Here is a 21,087-nt window from a genome sequence, read left to right as displayed (position 1 = left end):
AATAAGAGATGTGAAGGCCAAGAAAAAAGGTCTCCACCCCAAGGCCTGGAATTAATGAAGGAGGAGGAAACACTGGAAAGCTTGGAAGAAATTTTTAAAAACTATTAAATGGTTTTGGGGTTGTTGTTGTTGGGTTTGTTTGTTTGTTTTGGAATAAGGGAAAAACGTAAACACTTTAAAAAGTGGTTATAAAAAAATAAGATTGTTACAGCCCATTCATGGTGGTGTAAACCTCTTCTGTTCAAGCACTGATTGCACTCACTGGCGAAACTTGGCACCTCAAATTTCAGTGGTGCCCTCTGCAATACCAAAATCGGGCTTCTTGTTGGACTTCATAGTAGATCCGCCTCTTGCTGCACTGCTACTGCATTTGACTGGATTGCTAAATAAGTAACACTCTTGGGACTGGATGTTGGGAAAGTAATTTCAAATGGTGCAGAATCTTCAGTTATTTGGTGAAGGAGTGTAATTTAAGAGTCTGCCAAGTTTGTTGCTCTTGCAGTATCTGACTCCTCTGACTTGCCTATTAGCCTCCATCTTCTACATTAGGAATGGGAAACCTGTGAACCAGCAGATACTCTTGGACTACACTTCCCATCATCCTTGACCACTGGCCATGCTGGCTGAGACTGATGGGAATTAGAGTCCAATATTTGGGGCAAGCACAGGATCCCCATCCATGGACCAGGTGAAATAAACTGATGTTTGAGAATACATGCACCCAATCAAGAAAGAATTTTAACAAGTGAAAGCACTGAGGACTATTTTGAAATGCATGCAAATATTTCATTGTTTTGAAATCTATGAAGCTCAAAGTAAAAATTCAGGGTGCCCCACAACTGGTTCAGGAGAGGGTGGTCAGGAGAAACCCCGGAGCAGAATGCAAGGGAAGGAGAGGGCAGATAATTCCGTCAGACATGCAGAAATGCTTGCACTGAGAGAGCGATTTGCTTAGCGCTATGCTGAATTCCTCAGAATCAACAGCTAAGGATCTTTATACATCGATTCTGATTAGATAAATACACTTGAATTATGCAAGTAGTTTCAATGAACCATCATTTGCTGAAGTGGGATGACTAAAGGAGGAATAGCATAACTTGCCTCAAGGATTGAAATTTTAGTGCAGTGATGGGGAATCTGCAGCCCTCCAGGTACTGCTAGAGTACAATCTCTCTACATCTCTCTCTCATTCTCTTTCTCTCTCATGTGTTGTTTTCTTCTATGTTGCATGATTTCCTTGTGTTTACGATTTTCTTGTGTCTGGAAAATCTCTTAAAATTAGGTATGTAAAAGAAGTGAATAATTCAAAGTGAGTAGGTAAATAAACAAAATTAGACAAAAGATGTTAAATGTTACTATCTAATTTACAGTATAGGAGCCAGATTCATTCTATATAAATGCCTTCTGATTCTGCCTATTTTTGGGGAAAGCCCTTTAAAAAAAAGACCATTTATCTTCAGATTCAATACATACACAGGTCAGTCATACTAAGTTATGTTCTGAAGGGAAATGGGAGATGAGTAGAAGTTTAGAACTCCCCCCCAACCCCCCCCAAACTTTAAAATTAGCCAGCATACAAAAACAACCGTCTGCCAGGCACAGTCTTGAAAGGACAATATAAACCGAATAAAACTGTCTCACCATGGAAGCAGCTGACTTCAAACTAGGGCCACTGACAGGTAGTGGTGGGATCAAGCATATTGCCATCCAGGCCTAAGAGCCAGACCCTTGAGCATTTTTAAAGAAGGCAGCTTACAGCCTCTTTAGAAAGAAAGTTATCAAGCAATATGTAAAAGCACCATTGAAAGCTGTTGCTTTCTGAGATGCGAGCCTGCTTCTAATCTTTCACCTGTTTTTGCCTGGTGAGTGATGTTGGAGCTTATTGATATGTACTAGAGATAACGTTAAATTTATACAAGCCCAAAGGAGATCCCAAAACGGCTTCAAAATGGCCTTGTATGTCCTGGTTTCAGTTACAAGCCATTTTTTAGTCTTTAGCATTTCTATCACTTCACATTTTACCTCTAAATTCAAACCAGAAGTGGCTTGCTGGATGGGACAGAGCTGCTTCCTGGCAGGTGGCTTCTGCACCAGGAAGAGGAGGTAACAGGTGGTGCAGAGGTCAGTCCAGTGCTCCTGACAGTATGTTTGCTCCACAACAACGTCCCTGCTGCCTTTCCTTCCTGGTAAGCAATGCTTACCAGTAAATTATTTTAAAACCATTTGCATCCCGCGCTATGGTTACAACAATATGCTTTAAAAAATCTGTTGAAAATGTTGTAGTTGACCCAGACATAAACCTGAGACTTTTAGAAGTGTTAAAATTCTAGGTGCTTAAGAGTGCAGCTGTCGAAAGAAACAACGTTTTTGGCAGGAAGTGTCTCTACAAAGGCAAATGTGCAGCACATTATCTTGAACAAAGCATTTACAAGAGTTGCTTGATCCAGTGTTTCAGGGCTGTGCCTTTCAAAGTTAAACAGAAAGGAAATTTCTACCAGTTGCAGTTTGTCGACAATGCTGGGGAATAACATAGTGAAATTCTCATTTTTATGCAACTCTTAAAGGTACAGGAAAACCCCTCTGGATCTAGATCTGGCAGCCCTAGCTGTTCTCACAGCCTCGCTTAAGCACTGAAGTGCTATTCAAAGACAATTTGGATTAGGCCTAGGAAACAGGAATTAATGAGAAAATAGCAGATGGTATTGCAGTACCTCTTACTTCATCTATGCAACCTTGAGCAGTTTCTATACACGTGAAAGCTCAAGGGCCCCACCTGGTAACAGGATAATGATCCTAAATGTGCACTTATACTCCATTACTATGCACAGTGATTAGAAGCATCACTCCTTTTTATTTCCATGCACCTCTATATTTCTCCAGCATTTAACTGTGACAACATGACACTCTCTCTGCTTCTAAAACAAGGCACATGCTAGAGAAGAAGAAAAAAGACAACAGCAGGCAAATTATTTGTCACTCGAAAAGGTGCCAAGTGAGCTTAATAAAGGTGACATCATCCTCTTTTTGCCAATGACAATGGGCCTAACAAGAGTATATAATCAACAAACCACATAGCCAGACTAGCAGTGGCAGGTGCAATCCCCCTTTTTTCTAGAAGTAAGTCAACATTCGCTTCCAGCACAAAACTATTCCTTTTATTACAATGTTAAGCAGAAGTTGGCTTCCAGAAGGCACTGCAGCTGCTGCTGCCACTTCTGCAGATGCTTTCATTAATTTTATCAAGGACATACTGAAATAAGTGCTTATTCAGCACAATGGCTGCTTGGAAGCAGCTGGAGGCATGAAACAAACTATTTGGAAGGAGCTACAACTAAACCCAACATGTAGATTAAAAGAAATTAAAGGGTAAAAATTGAAATGTATTTAAGGATGTAACCCAAATCCAAGAAAAGCAAGAAAATTCAAGGTTACAGCAAAAATGTTTTCTGCCAGAAAAGTGCCCAGGGGTGGGAGTGGGCGTCCCTCTTTTTCTTGCTAAACCTAAACCTGGTTCATTATCATGCAAAAGAATACAGTCATTAAGTTCCGCATGCACTGAGATTGTTCTCAGACAATAGGGTCCCAATAGTTATAAATGTGCAATCACCAGCTGAGATACAGAGCCTCCTCTTAAAACATTTGTTGCCTCCCCTGTCCAATTATTGCCACACTTTTGTTTTTGTTTTTCGACATGTTGCAAAATTTTGAACATTTTCTCCAACTGTATCACTTCCACAGAGTATTTTGCAAGGCAAACTCTGTTTGTAGAACACACACATTTTATTCATCCTTATTCAACTCCCTCAAATAAGAACTCTCTAACACTAATACAACATTGCTCAACACCAGGCCTGAATTTGTCACTCCCCAATAATACTCAGAGAATTTCACATGACTAAATATCATAGGAAATTCAAGGGGGTTGGGGATCCGGTCTTGCCTCTTAATTTCCCTGTTTGGTGGCTTTTCTTCTGCTGCTGCTACAAGAACCTTCAGGTACAAGAACCTTCTATGTACCTGGGTAGAGCTGGAGCTGCCACCATGGCAGGAAAACCTAAGCAATGCTCCCCTCTGCCTGCAGAGAACACACAGATGCAACATCCTTACTTCCTCAAGCAATCAACATAGTGTGTGTGGGGGGGGGGGATTTGTACTCTTGTGGGGGTAGCCAACTCACATCCTGTCAGTGCAAGGATTTCCATTTGTACATTACAACTTTCTCTCCATCCAGAAACCCAGAGAACATATTTAGGGGGCACACAAGGAGAAGCAGGGAAATTACATTGCTTAAGTACAATCCTTGCTGTGATGGAACAAAGTTAGTTGCATACTGCCCTTAGTCATTAAAGTCCTAATATAATTTTATCTTATTCTTACTATGTGTTTTATATAAAATACGAAAACAGATTTCCAGATTTCATTCTCTATTACTCCCTCTGTTTTGAAAAATCTAAGTGCCCAGATTATAATCCCAAAAAACTACATAGCTTCAGCACGACCACTAAGATAGATGTATAATTCACATGGATTAGCTTAATAGAACGCTATTCCAAATGCTAACTTGGAAGCCAACTTCAACATAGATGGATTTTCTTGTTTGTTGTTGTTTAGTCGTTTAGTCGTGTCCGACTCTTCGTGACCCCATGGACCAGAGCACGCCAGGCACTCCTATCTTCCACTGCCTCCCGCAGTTTGGTCAGACTCATGTTTGTGGCTTCGAGAACACTGTCCAACCATCTCATCCTCTGTCGAGATTTTCTTGTTGGTCTTTAGTTATTTCAAGTATCTGAATGTGTTTGTAGCCGGTTAAGATTTTGTTTCCTCTATGTTGCATTTACTGTACCTTGAAAACCTTTAGGTTCTGTGGAATGAAGGGCAATCTGAAATTCCAATTTAAAAATAGTGTAAGTCTGCCTGATCTGTTTTGCATCTCTTATCTGGAAGCAGGTTAAGTGACTTTTTGCACCGCCATGTTTTATTGTTGCCAGAATCAACTCCACATTCACATTGACCAAAACACCAAAAAGTGCAATATAGGAGCCAGTTAACTTAGGAATCTCTGCCACATCCACTTTTGAGGATGCAACTCCCTTACAGGCCTCAGCAAGCTGTGGTTTAGTGCTAAAAGCCACAGGGACTGCCATGATGCAAGCAAAACAATAAAACTATGGGTGCACTTGCAGACTTGTCTCACAGATTCATACTGCTAGATTTTGGTTCAGAAAAATACCCACCAGTTTAGTAGTAGTATTGCTTCTCTCCCCATTAGTATTGCTCCTCCCTCCGAAATTGCTTCTCTCCCCATTATGTTGAGCAACACCTTACAGTCAGCTGTGCGATACCACTTGATGCAACCCAAATATTTTAGAAAGTATGCATTTCCACCTCCCTCCATTAGTTAATCTAGTGAAAACAGATTTGTGGTTTGAATTAGAATAAGGGTAGGTGAATGTCAAAAAGTTCAAGATCCTACCCACACATGTTTGAGGTGTCTGTTCCTATTCCTATTGGCCCTGGTGATCTGCTAAACCTTAACATTGGGGAAGAGAAGCTAAATACAGCTATCTATAGGATGGTGTAAAATGGCTACATGAGATCCAGTCTACAGTCTCTGAAGCTATCTTCCCACCCGCACCCCAGTTCATGTGATATTTGATGGATATATTAGCATTTGAGCATTATTTTTGATCTTTATTTTTAATAGTTCCTTCCTAGAACAGCTGCCTGGGATGCCAATCTCTTTTTCCTCAGTCTTTTGTAAATATTTGAAATAGCTATTCATTAACAGTTGCACATTTATTCAGCACTGTTGTTCTGCTTGTGAACTGGAATTAGCTATTATTCTGCCCCTCTCCCCCCTCCCAGCTTTGGCTGAGCTGGAGAAAGCCTGCTGCTTAGGTTCAATCTGTCAAGATTCAAATTATGCTCCAGCTGAGACCTAATCAAAGGCGTCTGACCCGGTTTGCAAATAAACCAGAAACAAGAGTGGGTTTATTTATTTTATTCTCCTTTGGGGCACTTGGTCTGCAAATGAAAGCAAAGCAAAAACAGATTACAAATACAACTTAAATTAAAAGCAGCACAACTTGTACTTTTATACGAACTAAATCCCTCTTCTGGCAATGCTGGAGCACCCCACGAATGTGATATGGATCATAATCTTGTAAAGATCTGGTTTATACAAGACATATTGAAAATAAATATCTACACTTATTTTAACACAAGTGTATGCCATAAAAAGAAGCATAAACGTTCAGCAATCAAGCTTCATTGATACGTATATCAGTGTTTGCCAAATAAATGCATAAATGTAAAAACTCTCTAAAGGGCACATGAAACAGATTTTATGTTTATGCCACATTCATCACACATCACTTTACATTTTTATTTTTATAATCTGATTGTGAAATTTATCTTTCATGCAGATTTTATATCTAATCAATTTTACAAATTTAACTCCCCCCTTAAAACAGTTACAGGTAGATATTCCCTTAACCAACAGTACTATTGACACATACTACTATTATTATTATTATTATTATTATTATTATTATTATTATTATTATTATTATTTACTTATACCTCATCCATCTGGCTGGATTTAAATCCTGATTATCCTGCAACATCCATCACCATCCATTTCTACACTTTTCTGAATATGAAATAGCTTTAGAATTGGTGCAAAAAAGTAGAAATGCCCAATATTATGTGGAAGCTAAGCCATACATTATTACTGCCTCTAGGGTTGACAAGTTCCAGGTCCTCAAATACTGGCAATGACTACAAAAGATCAGTTGTACCAATTATGCAAATCAGCTGTGCCAAATTAGCATACCCAGTGTGTACAGGTGCTTTGTCTCTGCTCCACCAGAACACCAGAGGCAGCGAGAGACAGGGCAATTGCTTTCCATCACAGGAGAGAAGAGCTGATCATCTCCTCGTGCCATGGGTATTCTTCAAAGAAAAAACACATACCAGAGCTGAGTCTTAGTGTCACTGCTTCTCCAAGCTACTCTTAACAGCACAGGATGTGTGCTTGTGTGTGTGCGGCAACAAAGTTAATTTTCTTATCGGTCTTGAACTCTTCTATAACTAGATACATAAGAATTAAACATAAAAGTAGCTTGTCCAGTTAAGCAAAGGCTAGACTGTAAGGGATTGGAGGATGCCTGTATAGTATCCTCATAACAACATTTCTGTACTTGCAATCGTATCTGTCACCTAAAAATATGCAATTATTCTTTCTCATTCAAATTACATGTTACAAATTGGTCTAGAATCCAAGGTTCCATTGAGCCAGCTGAAATCATAGCTAATCACAGAAGCTACAGTGCTTTGAGCCGCAGCTTACATTTTTGAATGCCATGCTGTCCCCACTGTTATCCATGCACAGCTAACATAGTGTTTATACCATACATGCTGTGCATGGAACAGTTTGTTTAGAAACTGCAGATAATGCAAAACGCAGCAGCAAGAATGTCAACTATGACTGGTTGTATGGAACATATTATGCTGGTCTTGGGACAGCTGAGTGGCAGCTGGTCAATTTCTGAGCACAATTCAAAATGGGGGTTTTTTAATCCCCCCAAAACCTGAAGGACCACCTTCTCCCAACATTAATACGGAGATGGGGGACCTTTTTCAGCTGTGGGCAACCTTTAGGGATGACAGAAAAAGTTGGTGTAGTTCCTACTCGTATCCACTTCTCTGTCCTCTATCCAGGTCAGCTAGGCAAACACACTGAGGAAAGAAGTGAAGAAAGGCCTGCAGGGACTGCGGCTGAGGAGAAGGTGCAGCCTATGGACCATCACAAGGGCCAAATAATGAAGAATGGGTGGCCACATTTGGCCAACAGGCCTGAAGTCTCCCACCCCTGAAAAGAGCTTTGTTTTTTGTCTCCATACTGACTTGAGAAACCACCTTACTTGCCTGGCATCATCATCATCATCATCATCATCATCATCATCATCATCATCATCATCTTATTTATTTATTTATTTATTCCTTCCTTCCCACCCCGTCCATCTGGCTGGGTTTCCCAAGTGTATGCCAGGTGAAAACTTGTTTATTTGCTTGGGCCTTTTAATGACTGTGGTTTTTAATGCTGGACTTTAATCCATCTGCTGCTTTTCGGGGGGTGGAACATGCCTGATTACGTTGTATTTTTGTTTTATTTTGTAAATTGGTCTGAGACTCATGGCTGGAAAGCAGCTAATAAACACTTTCAATAAATAAGAGTCCAGATACAAATGATGAATGCCAACTGTATTTAAGTCAATGGGAGTGATCTTTGACTCAAACATCATCTTGGGACTTGGGTCCTGCATTGCAGTGGGTTGAATTAGATGGCCCATGGGATCCCTTCCAACTCTACAATTCTGTGATTCTATATATGCAGTAGTTGCAGCTCAATTGGACTACTGTAACATACTTTGTGTGGAACTGCCCTGGAAAACCATTTGGAAACTTCAAATGGTGCTGCGAAAAACCTGACTGAGCCAAAGTGTTGGGATCATGTGCCTCCATTATTGTATGAGCTGCACTGGCTTCCAGTCCATTTATGGGTGTAATTCCTGGTGCTGGTTATTACCATTCCCCTTTCCATCCTATGCTGCCTGGTAACTTAGATAAAACTCAAGTATTCATGGGGTGAAATCAAACCCACACGAAAACATGCTGTTATTTTTCAAGGGGAAAAGAAGAATTTCCAGCTCTCCACAAGAAAGCCTGCTGAGAAGGGAGCATACTGAAAACAAGCCAACATTAATCTGTCTAAAAAAGGTTTCAGCCACAAACTAAGGTGCCTTCTCAACCCTATGCCTAAGACTTGCCTTCAGACTATGAAAAGCAAGCAGAAATATCATTTAACAAACAAGCCACTCGCTTACACAACATTTCTCTGTTGTCTACCATACTGTAAATCCATGGAAACCATCCTATATACAGACATTTACCACAACACAGAAATATTACACAAAATCCAGAAGCAATGTTCAGCCTCTGAGCTGTGCTTCTGGGAAGGTTTTATAAAGTTTAGCTGGTGAGTAATACTTTTTTTAAAAAATGTGATTTTGAAGGTGGTCAGTGTTACATAGCATCAAGTAATTTCCCCCCTTTTACTCATCAAACATACTTATGTAGCAATGTATCTTAAAGTTCTTGCCATTTGAAACACAGGTTAATATAAACAAAGTGGTGAAACACTGTCGCCATTGTCAAGAAAACAACAACCCCTACCCTTAATTACATAATTTACGTACACATATTCTCCAGATCTCTCATCAAAATCAAACTTTCCATGAAGATTTTTGGCTCAATTTCTTAGAACTCAACGCCCAACCAAAATGAACCTTAAGTATAATGGGCCTTTACAGATTGCTTTTTGTGGCAGGGAATTCAGTTTCACGTGTACTGACGTAATATCTAAAGACGTGGCACCATATGGGCAAGGCCTCTCATATCAGTCGCCCTCACCTGAATGTGGCCTTCTCACCTGTAGCCCCACCCAGAGAATGTTAAACCTATAAATATCACAGCCGATGAAACAAAAGCTCTCATGCTTCTGCTGTAATCTATAAAGAGTGCCAGAGTAGATTTGATCTTCTTCATCCCTTGTTTCCTCTTCCTCCTCTATCTTTTTGTTATCCATGCCTCTCCCTAGCTTTCCTTCATTGTCCCTTCATACTGCCACATTTCCTTGTTCCATCTCAACAAAAGGCCACATACAATAATGGAATAGCAACATTTTCAATACAAAACGAATCCTCATCCCAGGTTGAGAAAATGGTGAATGACACAAGGTTCACATAATGAGAAATCTCCACAGTTCTTGTGCAACATTTTACCAGTTATGCCACACTAGCATCATTAAATCATAATAGTACCATCAACTTCATCAAGATTTTGCAGAGACTTTAGAATCAGAGCTATTCTTTGGCAGCAGGATGGATTATGGTGGTCACTTCTGAAAGGCAATGGTTCTCATTTAGCCTATCAAACAGATGAAATTTCTCAGAGGCAGAGCTACTGCATTTAAAAGGTAAAGCTAACATAGCTTTACTAGTGTCTGGGTATAACTGTAACCAATTGCAAACCATATCCAACAGAGAGGAGGGTGTTCAATACAAGTTAGAGTCAGTTTTAGCCTTACTGCTCTTGCAGTGCTAATAACCCAATTAATAATCCAACTGTTGAAATAAAAATAAAGGCAAATCACATAAACGCCTTAAGAATCATGGGATGGGGATTAAAATCACAGTTTCCTAAATAATAACACTTCATGCAATGCACCTGTACCTGCTTTCAATTTCCCATAGAACACTTTAGTCTGAAGGGTTATAAATGAATAATACCAGGGATAATCCTTGCTGTAATCACAAACCAGGCACATTTTCCTATGGACAAATATTATTTAGAACAGTCACTTGCTCTAAGACGGCACTCCAAGGTTGCCAGAACATATTTCAATTATTTATTTAGAGGGTTTTCAGCTATAAAATAAGTACCATTTGAAAGTATGCAGGCAAAAGGTGAATTCCACCCTACCTTTCCAACATACTCTTGCATCTGGTGTTTTAAAACACACTAGCATTTAACCTTGATGGCAGAAAGTGAGGAGGAATTAAAGAACCTTTTAATAAGGGTGAAACAGGAGAGCGCAAAATATGGTCTGAAGCTCAACATCAAAAAAACGAAGATCATGGCCACTGGTCCCATCACCTCCTGGCAAATAGAAGGGGAAGAAATGGAGGCAGTGAGAGATTTTACTTTCTTGGGCTCCATGATCACTGCAGATGGCGACAGCAGTCACGAAATTAAAAGACGCCTGCTCCTTGGGAGAAAGGCGATGGCAAACCTAGACACCATCTTAAAAAGCAGAGACATCACCTTGCCAACAAAGGTCTATATTGTTAAAGCTATGGTTTTCCCAGTAGTGATGTATGGAAGTGAGAGCTGGACCATAAAGAAGGTTGATCGCCGAAGAATTGATGCTTTTGAACTATGGTGCTGGAGGAGACTCTTGAGAGTCCCATGGACTGCAAGAAGATCAAACGTATCCATTCTGGGGGAAATCAGCCCTGAGTGCTCACTGGAAGGACAGATTGTGAAGCTGAGGCTCCAGTACTTTGGCCACCTCATGAGAAGAGAAGACTCCCTGGAAAAGACCCTGATGTTGGGAAAGATTGAGGGCACAAGAAGAAGGGGACGACAGAGGAAAAGATGGTTGGACAGTGTTCTCGAAGCTACAAACATGAGTCTGACCAAACTGCGGGAGGCAGTGGAAGACAGGAGTGCCTGGCGTGCTCTGGTCCATGGGGTCACGAAGAGTCTGACACAACTAAACGACTAAACAACAACAACAAGCATTTGAGCAACCCTAGGAAAGCTAATATTTCTCATGTGTTTTCACACCGCAAAGCCACTAAAGAGTACTACACGCAAAACTGCCATTATGAACAAGCTTGCCTGTGGCTGTTATCATTTGCTGAGTCTTGTAGAGATCTTCTCCAGGCCATCAATAATCACACAGGAGCATATTCTGGCCTAGGCTTATAGTTAATAGAATTTATTTAATGTCACAATCTAAGGTAGCCTTATTGGTTTATAGTATAGCCTCTGTTAAAAACATAGCTTAATATGCTTGTTTTTGTGTTGCACAGTAGTATTCATGGCTACCTAAATTAATAATAGTCCGAAGTCTGCAAATACATTTGTTTTTCCTGAAGAGCCATTAGGAAGCATTACATGGGATAATGAAAAAGAACAAACCCTAATTCTTCATGCTGTCCTGTGGAGCTTTAAGAAACCAACAGACTGGTATCAAAATATTTATCTTGGCATTAAGTGTTTCTACATTAGCAGAGTCAGCAGCCAAGTCCTGAACATTTTTAATATACAAAAGGGAGCAACAAAGCAAATTTTAAGTTAACCATCTTGAGAAGGCATTCCTGTTCAATCTGGTATATCAGAACTTTTGGGGCCAAAAGTATGAGAAAGGGTTGGAAGAGATAATAGAATAAAATAAGCTACCCAAGTTATCTAAAACCAAGACCTCACATAAGGTAGGGTTATTTAGTGAGTACATTTTTTAGCCTTCTGCACAAATAACTTCAGAGAATATTACAATAATAGAATCAATTAATAAATAAATTACTTGCTGGGCAGAGCAGTGGTCATCCAATTATCAAGTGGCTATCAAGTGTGTCACTCAGGTCTTGAGTGTATAATGAAAGCAGAACTCCATTTATTAAATAAGGCACTAAATGATCTTCAGCAAACACTACAGTAAAAAAATATTTTGGATTTAATCAAAAGCAAATACTTGCACTGCCAAGTACAAACAGGCTCCCTCTTTGTTGACCTTCCTTCCATTATGCCGAACAACATGTCACTTAAAGCCTTAAGGGACTTCAACAAAAGACAGTGAAACAATGCCATGATATATAAATTGTTTAATGCTACGCCAGTTAAGAAAAAGGAAAAAAAGTCAAAGCAAAAAGTGTCCAACGTTTCTGTATGTCAAAAAAGAAACCCAAAACAAACTTTATAAACAATGGTAAAGAATAAGACGGCAGTATTTCAAAGCAAGAGGATAAAGGGTTAGATATACCAAACCTTACATTGTCATCAGGAAGTTCTTAGTAGGAAAAGCTCTATGGGAATGAAAATCAAAACTTTGTAGTTTTCTTTTCTGGTGAAGCAAGTAGCAAAGCCCACACAGAAAAGGGCATGTGATTGAGATCAATAACTGAACCTTTTTCTCCTGGGCCTCTGGCTACTTAAAACAAACCAGACATAGACATAGAATCATAGAGCTGGAAGGAACCCTGAGGATCATCTAGTCCAACCCCCTGAAATGCAGGAATATGAAGTTGTCCCTTATGGGGCTTGAACCTGCAACCTTGAAGTTATCAGAACCAGGCTCTAACCAATGGAGCTACCTACGGCCTTACTGGAAATTAAACAACCCAAGTATCTAAGAACATCACCTGATGATGCATTTGCTTTACTAATGAATCTACAACACAATCATACACACGCTGACTCAGGAGCCCCATTATGTTCGACGCAGCTTACTACCAGGAAATATGACTACAGATCTGTAAGACTGCACTTTTTAAGTGTCCACAGTATTTTTCCAAGGCAAGAGGATGGGGAGAGAACCAGAATGCCCCCCAAGACCTCCTAATAGTCCTACCAGGTCCAGTGGGCACCGGCTGCCACAGCTAATGCATTCAGATAAATTCTGGATATGTTTATCTAGCAGACACATGGGGAGGATTGACAGTAGAATGATACAGGAATGCACATTACCATTCCAGTTTTCATTTCAGCTAGAAAACTACAAGAGTTGCCACTCAATAACTAGGCAGCTTAGAACCAGACAACAAAGTGTTAAGAGAGCCTACAGTCAACAGCATAACGAGATTTGAATTTTAACTTCCTTATGCAACTTCTGTTGAATTGTTTATTTATTAAATTTCTATACCTTCATCCAAGGATCACAGGTTAGTTCACAATATAATAATTAACAATGTGACAACATGCTTTACTGGTATAAAAAAGGCTAAACAGTTTCAGATTCCTTCAATAAAAGCCACTTGTTACAGACACGTTACACTTGTGGTTTATATGGAGCAATTCCCATAAATTTGCCTAATGCTGATCATCTTGCAGTACTATGGGCTGTCTTTTTTGTGTGATTTTGGTATGTTTAGCACAGACTTCCCAACCCTGATGTTGCTAGATCACAAGTTTCATTATCTCTAACCACTGGCCATGTCTGTTGGGGATGATGGGATTTCGTAGCAAACACTACTATATACACACTGATATAAATTTGATAGATCAAACCAGATTGAAGTTTTAGAAAACAAAAGAAAACAAACAAACAAACAAACAAACAAACAAACAAACAGCCTACCTTGAAAGGATTGTTTGGCTCTGTTTACCAGTTCTTCAATAGGATAACTTGCGAGATCTCCTCTGGCATGCTTAGTTTTGCAGTAGGTACATGCATTCAAACACCTAGGGAGGAAGTAGAAAGCATTACTTTATAAATCAGTTCTCCCTAACCCCACAATATATTGTTAAATGCAGTTGTCTAAGCTTCAGCAGCACTGCCAAACTGCCTTCTGCTGGCAGTGGTAAAGTCTAAAAGAAGTACTTGAAGAAATACAGAGAGTCTAAAAGAAGTATCTGGAGAAAAATTAGGTGAGCAGGTACCACAACTTTTAAAAATGCACAGCTGAAAAGTCTGCTAGATGAGCACAAAAATAATTCGCAACAGATCTTGCTGTTCATTGTACTGAAAATGAACCCATCTCCCCAGTAAGCCATTCTAAAATTTCATTTTCCCCACCCCAGTGAATGGATTTTAATCTGGTTAATAGAAGGCTATTAAAAGTTAAGATGCTCAGTGCTGGTAAGCTTCTTGTTTTAACTCAGGCCAACAGCTGAATAGAAAGGATATACTTCTCTTGCAGTTTTTTCACTTAAATTCTTTCCTTATACTCCAGTTCCATAAACTTCCATAAATATTATACGAAGCAGAAAACCTACATCAAGAAGGGAAAATAATGTCCATTCCTGTTTGTAGGGATAGTAAACCTGCTAAAAAGATAATTCGGTAAAGGTACCTGGAGTTAGAAATGGTAAATACGAGGCGTGAACAAGATTATGAAGTTGCATGAATTAAGACAAAAAGATACATAAAACCACAACAGAAAGTAAAATAATGGTTGATTCACAATACAGCGAAGATTACACAGCACCATATTTTCTAGCACCACTTTCCTTTCAACTTTTAAACTGAACTGAATCTGAAGTGATGTGCCTCACAGTTGGAAATCAGAACAACTATGACAGAACAGGGAAAAAGACTTCCCCAAAGTATGGCTCTCATCTGGAGAAGAGAATGAAAACAGACAGTCATAGAGACATTAAAAAAGATAAAGTGCTTTTTGGAGAAGGGTAATCAAAGAGCTCAAATTTTATAAGCCAATTACAGCCCTCAGAGTGCATTTAGATGCCCACTTTATCCATCTCTGCTTGTAGAAACCAATGGTACGCAACAGATAAGAAATTGGTTCATTTCTAATCCAACTGGAAGTAATATGCAATTACACAACTGAATTTGTGTCAGGGCCTGGGGCCTAATACTTCACTTACTGCCGCAGGCTTAAACAAGTCATGCGATATACAGCACCCCAGAGTAATGCTGTATTCCTGATATAGCAGTGCAACTAATGCATCACTGCTGACTCAAAGAGAAAAGCCATCCATCAAGGGTCTCTGGAAGATTGCACCCTCTCCCTCCTAGGTAGACTGTCACAGCATGGGGAAGCCTAGCTTAGCTAAAGTCATCAGCTTGAGAATGAACAGCTTGAGGGAGCAAGTTCATCTCTCTTTGCTGGAAAGAACTCTGCTCTGACTGGGGCCCAAGAAACACCAGCGAAAGAAGATACATTTGGCTCCCACTGGATGCAAGTATCTTTTAACGTTTTGTTACGACATTATCCAACTGATGATTTCCATTCCCTTCACTCACCTTCTATAATGGCTCATATTTTTTAGATCATAAGCCTGAGGTCAGGGCTTATTGTTTCAATTTATGTATAGCGCTTATTAAACACAGACACTAACTAAACTAAGACACGGGTGGCGCTGTGGGTTAAACCACTGAGCCTAGGACTTGCCGATCAGAAGGTCGGTGGTTCGAATCCCTGAGACGGGGTGAGCTCCCGTTGCTCGCTCCCTGCTCCTGCCAACCTAGCAGTTCGAAAGCACGTCAAGGTGCAAGTAGATAAATAGGTACCGCTCTGGCGGGAAGGTAAAAGGTGTTTCCGTGTGCTGCTCTGGTTCCCCAGAAGTGGCTTTGTCATGCTGGCCACATGACCCGGAAGTGGTACGCCAGCTCCCTCGGCCAATAAAGCGAAATGAGCGCCGCAACCCAAGAGTCGGCCACAACTGGACCTAATGGTCAGGGGTCCCTTTACCTTTACCTAAACTAAACACTAATACCAATCCTTAGGCTTGTCTTCCTCATGGACTCATCTTTACAATATTTTCCTTCTTAGCATTCACTAAGCCCAAAAATGATTAATGCAAAGACTCTGGTGGACTGAGGTGACCATAGCTCAGCCTGCTTCCTAGGGTAAAAAGGCAAGAGTTTATTGCAAGCTTTGTGCTCTCATCTTTCAAGCTGTAGCATTCAATGGCACATTCTCCTACATCTCTAGCCTTTGCTATCTTTTGCCTCAGACAGGAAGGGCAGTAAGTATCAGGAGGAGCCCCAGAAGAAAAAGGAAGGGCTGCCTTCTGCATAGTCAGATCATGGACCTATCAAGTTCAATGCTGACTAGCAGCAGCTCTCCAGCGTTTCAGAAAGTTTTTGTCTTTTCTAGCCCTAGCTGGAGATGCCATAGATTGAAGCTGGAACTTTTCATATGCAGAGCATGCACTCCATCATGGCAGGTTCAGAGGTGGCAAACACTATGAAGAGTAGATTAATGATTATGCCAAGGAAACATCTCATGGTAGTTCTCTGGATATCAGTTCTACTTGGATAAGAAAAACACTAGTCACTCGTGCATGTGTATGCACATGAACCGTGTAAGTAAAATATATATTTCACATATAATGTTAACAAGCTGCTGATAGTTTTATTGTGGCTTATTGAGGTTGCCATTTTTTGTTTTTCGTACCAGGAAGCTTTTTTTTTACCATAGTTTTGTAATATCAAGGGATGATATATTGATATTATTGTATAAGACTGAATCTATGTATTTCAAATTGTTGTTTTTTTTGTTTTTTGTTTTTGTAGGTTGCCATCAGGAATCAGCTTAAGAACAGTGCTTGAAATCATCCAGGAGACAGGTGCATTTTGTGACTGGGAATTGTCTGATTGCAGACAATTTGAAGTCTTGGTACCACGTATGGCAACTGAGATTCAAGATTAAAATTGCTGCTGCTGGCACAGAGGGTGCAGGAGGATAAATGCCTCCCTGCCCAACTCCAAAGTAAGATCATTAGCTGCTGCCTTCCGTGCTGTTTTGCCTTGTTTCACCTCCCCAAAATGCTAGCTCGCTGATTGCTGCCTTCCATGTTCCACTTTGCCTCCCCTCCTTATCCCAAACAGGTAAGTTCAAATCTAGCACAATACTTTACATATCTATTTCACACACATACACCAGTATATATAAATATTAAATATTCAAATGACCTATGGTTTTAGCCACAACTGCAGGGGCTGAGTCCCATTTATGCTTGTGGTGTCCAATTAAAAATGTGATGTCCAATTAAACAATGTTTCACTGATGTGAATTGTGTATTAGTTCATGCATTTCAGAAAAATAAATAGAAAATGCTGCTGCACTTGGAAAATAGCGACTAGCCATCCTGTTTTTGCGCCCGTAACCTAGGTTCCAGGATTCATGTGGTGAATAGCTTTCTATCCCAGTTTCTAACACTACTTAAGAAGTGCAAAAATCTAATAATTTTGTAAAGTTTTAATACAGCAAGCGAGTGGATTAAAGAAAAGCAAAACATAATTAAAGTAAGTAAAGAAATACAAGGATTTGGAAGATGACAGGCTATACAAATGTCTCTCAGGAGCTTGAGTCCTTGCTTCAGAAGCTGATAGGGAAGAGAATGAAGGCATTTATTGCAAACATATAAAAAAGAAAGGTGGTGATGAAGGCTGTCTTTATGCAGAACAGATGGACTAATTGACATTTCAAAAGCAAACTTCAGCTCAGACCAATGGGGAAAAACTAAAGACCACACAGATGTGATACTATCAGCAATCCTCTCAAGACAGCAATCTGGGAACTGCAACTGTTACTCAGAAGCAAAAATATGGCAAAAGGGACCGCTTTGGCTGCCTAAAACAAATGGCTGATGCAATTTCTATTTTGTGGCTCAAAATTATTATTGACAAGTAGTACAACTGTGAAGTAGCATAGCACAGAGGACTGGACATTGACCAGAGGGACTAAAGCCCCAACTCATTAGCATACTTCAAATTTGTACCTCTGGTTCACTGTCCCATGTGTAAAGAATATTTTTTTATGATAGCTTAGATGTTGTGATGACAACATATCTTAGAGAGACAGAGCTGGCTGAAAAAGAAAGAAAGAATGATATATTTGTATTTAAAGAGAATTATGTATCTTAGAAGTATTACTTACTCTGTTTAGGGCTCAAGCTACACAATGTGATATAGAAGATGCTTTACAATTCATAAAAGCACCAAACATTCCTTAAAAGCTCTAAGTGACATTTATGATGAAGACACTTGACCTTATTCTAAGACATCAGCAGCTGGTTCCAGAGCGGAGCAACCCTTGAAAATATAGCATTCTTTTAAATAAGAACAAATCTGAGGCTATTTAGACTCTCCAAATTAATTTTTTGTGACTTGGGAGATTTACTGCAATAGCCCAGGTCTAATTAAGGCTGTGCCAGGACTCAAGAGCTTAGGACAAGGCACGACAGCCTTATGCAATAAAACATGCTAGGTAATGTCAACAGGCAGATATGTTGGCATAAGTGCTTAGAATTGCTGTGTATAAATTATCAAGGTTTAAATCCATTATCATTTTCAAATTCAATCATCATGCTTTTGAAAGTGCACTAAGGGAGTCTGCACAATCTACATGCGGGGTGGGCAGGGAGACACAGAGAAAACCCAGCCTAGGTTAAAAAGCACTTTTAATTATTTTACTGCTATGGCAATACCCACTGAACACACCATAAAGCACGGGTGTCAGACACAAGGCCCGCGGGCCGAATCCGGCCCGCGAGACCTCGTCATGTGGCCCGTGTAGCCTGGTCTATATATATCTGTGAGGGAAGCTTGGGCTGCGGCGCGCGTGCAGGGCGCCTTGGGTCCCTTCTGCACAGGCGCAGACCTCCCCCTCCTCCAGCTACCTAGCCGAGACTTATTTGACATGGCGAGGGCGGGGTTGGATATGGGAGGCTGCCGCCGCTGCTCTCAACTTCTTTTCGGGCTCGCCGGGGTGAAATAAGTCCCGGCGGGAGCGCAGCGCGCCTGCGTGAGGTGGAACGCGGAAAAGGGCAGAGCCGGCTTCGCGCGCGTTGGAGAGAGGGAGACTGAGAGCGCGCTTGCGTTTCAGGAGCGCGCCCTGTGAATACTTGGGGCAGCGTGCTTTTGCTTTGCTTTCCTTTATTTATTTCTTTAGGCGCGTTTCCGCGCTGCCCAATGAACAGCATCCTTTGCCTCTGGGGATTCGCGATTCAAAAGCAAATTCGATACGTAAATAACGTCAGGTGCAGCTTCCGCAGGGTGCGTGTTGCAAAAATTTATATAAGGAAAAAAAGCTGATAAGGAATTGGTTTATATTGGTTTATATATGGGAAAAACGCTGATAAGGAATTGGTTTATTTCATGCAATTTGTTCCTCAATGTTATTACAGGGTCCGGCCATCAGTTCCCGCCCTCCTCAAAGGTTTAGGGTAGGTAGCAAAGGGGAAAAAATCCAAACAAATGCTCGATTAAAATTTGGGGAATGAGAAAAATTAAAACCTGCACATCTTGTGTAACTTAAACACCAAGCCAAACAGGAAACAATTTTTATATTCATATATGTATTCAAATGAAATCAAGGTGTAGTGTTCCATGAGCCAGAAGCTCTGCATTACTTAATCCAGCTGTTAAAGGTGTCATGGGCTTTGAAGACACTCAAACTCGAACCGGCCCTTTGAGGGTGACCAAACTGCTGATGCGGCCCCCGATGAATTTGAATTTGACACCCCTGCCATAAAGTATCTGCACCCACTCTCAATATTTACACAGAGCAGAAGGTTCTTTAGTTATAAAAGGTTTTCCATCAGTAGCAATCTGGGAAAGGACAGTTCTCTTACTCTCCCAGGTACCTTTACTGTCTTGTTTCCCCCTCCTTAAAATAATGCCTAATACTTTTCTGATAGTACTTGAACAAGCACCAGGCAGCATGTACAAGATGGAACAATTTTTAAAAACAAAAATCACCCACAGAAGAATTCATAACATTAATTACTGAAATTTTTAATTCCAAAACTGACAGAATTTTGATGTTAAAAAATGATTTCAAAAACAAGAAAATGCTGCAGTTCTGGCAATGCATAGATGCACTATGGTAAACAAACCTGTTGGATAGGAAATTTCTGCAAGTTGTAAGCTGTTCTCTTGGTAGCTGGTTACTTCACTGGTGTAGCTTACGTCACATTATGGACCAGCGGAGAACAGTGGAGTAGATTGAGAATCATGCCCCTCCCCTTTTGTTTGTGCCCTACTATTTTATAGAAAGTTGACTTGGAAGTTCAAGACATTATGGCTTTTGCAGGTTAAGTAACAAATTAAGTAAGGAAGTAATGCACTTCTAGAAATCATATGCTGGTTTGGCTATACCTAAAGCTGGAATATACTGTTTACATTACTCTCCCCACCTCAATTCCATTGCTGCCCCCTTTTCCTCCAATCTACTGGAATGATGGAAACCACAGGATTCCCTTACAGTCCTTACTTTACCTATTTTTGTAGAAAGTCAATCTGCATCACCACAGCATAACTGGATTATAACTTGGAGGAATAGTTTTAGTAGTTATTTATAAAACAAGAATGGCTATCCCCACCACACTCCTGTGGAGTGAGTAATGCACTTAGCAAACCAAGAAGTCCTTTAAGATTAACAACCCCTAAACCAGCCATATAGAAAACTCAGCTGAAAAGTGGGCCGCTGCCTGTGATAAGAGCTATTGTTTTCACTTCCTCAATGGCTTTTGGGACATAGTCTTTCAGAGTGGTTAAATCACACAGGAAACATTAGGCTTCAGTTAATTCTGAAACATATAACAGGTTCTTTGGATAAAAGGTATTGTTTTAGTACTGGTCAAAACATCCGGAAGAAAGGGGTTAAGAGTTCTATGTGAGTGGGGCATGTTAGCAAGCTTAATTTAGACAGACAGAGATAGCTATCAGACTTGCTTCAAAAAAGAAAAGAAAGTATGTCAGTAGTCTCTGTGGGAACACAGCTTCTGAATTGTGTAGAATAATAGCAAAAACACCATAAGCCATCAAAAAAT

At 40.2% G+C, this 21,087-nt stretch overlaps 1 protein-coding gene across 4 annotated transcripts in view; it reads right to left on the bottom strand.

The window, feature by feature from the left end:
- Positions 1-21,087, bottom strand: part of CDKAL1 (CDKAL1 threonylcarbamoyladenosine tRNA methylthiotransferase) — a 232,390-nt gene that overhangs the window by 107,656 nt on the left and 103,647 nt on the right. For all 4 annotated transcript variants that reach the window (XR_014550602.1, XR_014550603.1, XR_014550604.1 and 1 more), the window contains one exon: positions 13,925-14,028. Coding sequence is in view for 1 of the 4 variants with exons in the window: in XM_083623907.1 (XP_083480033.1) it covers positions 13,925-14,028 (104 nt within the window). In the remaining 3 variants the exon portion in view is untranslated. The remainder of the gene's footprint in view (positions 1-13,924; positions 14,029-21,087) is intronic.

Source organism: Podarcis filfolensis (genome assembly GCF_964270895.1).
Source record: "Podarcis filfolensis genome assembly, chromosome: 7".
NCBI lineage: Eukaryota > Metazoa > Chordata > Lepidosauria > Squamata > Lacertidae > Podarcis > Podarcis filfolensis.
This window is presented reverse-complemented; position numbering and strand designations above follow the sequence as displayed.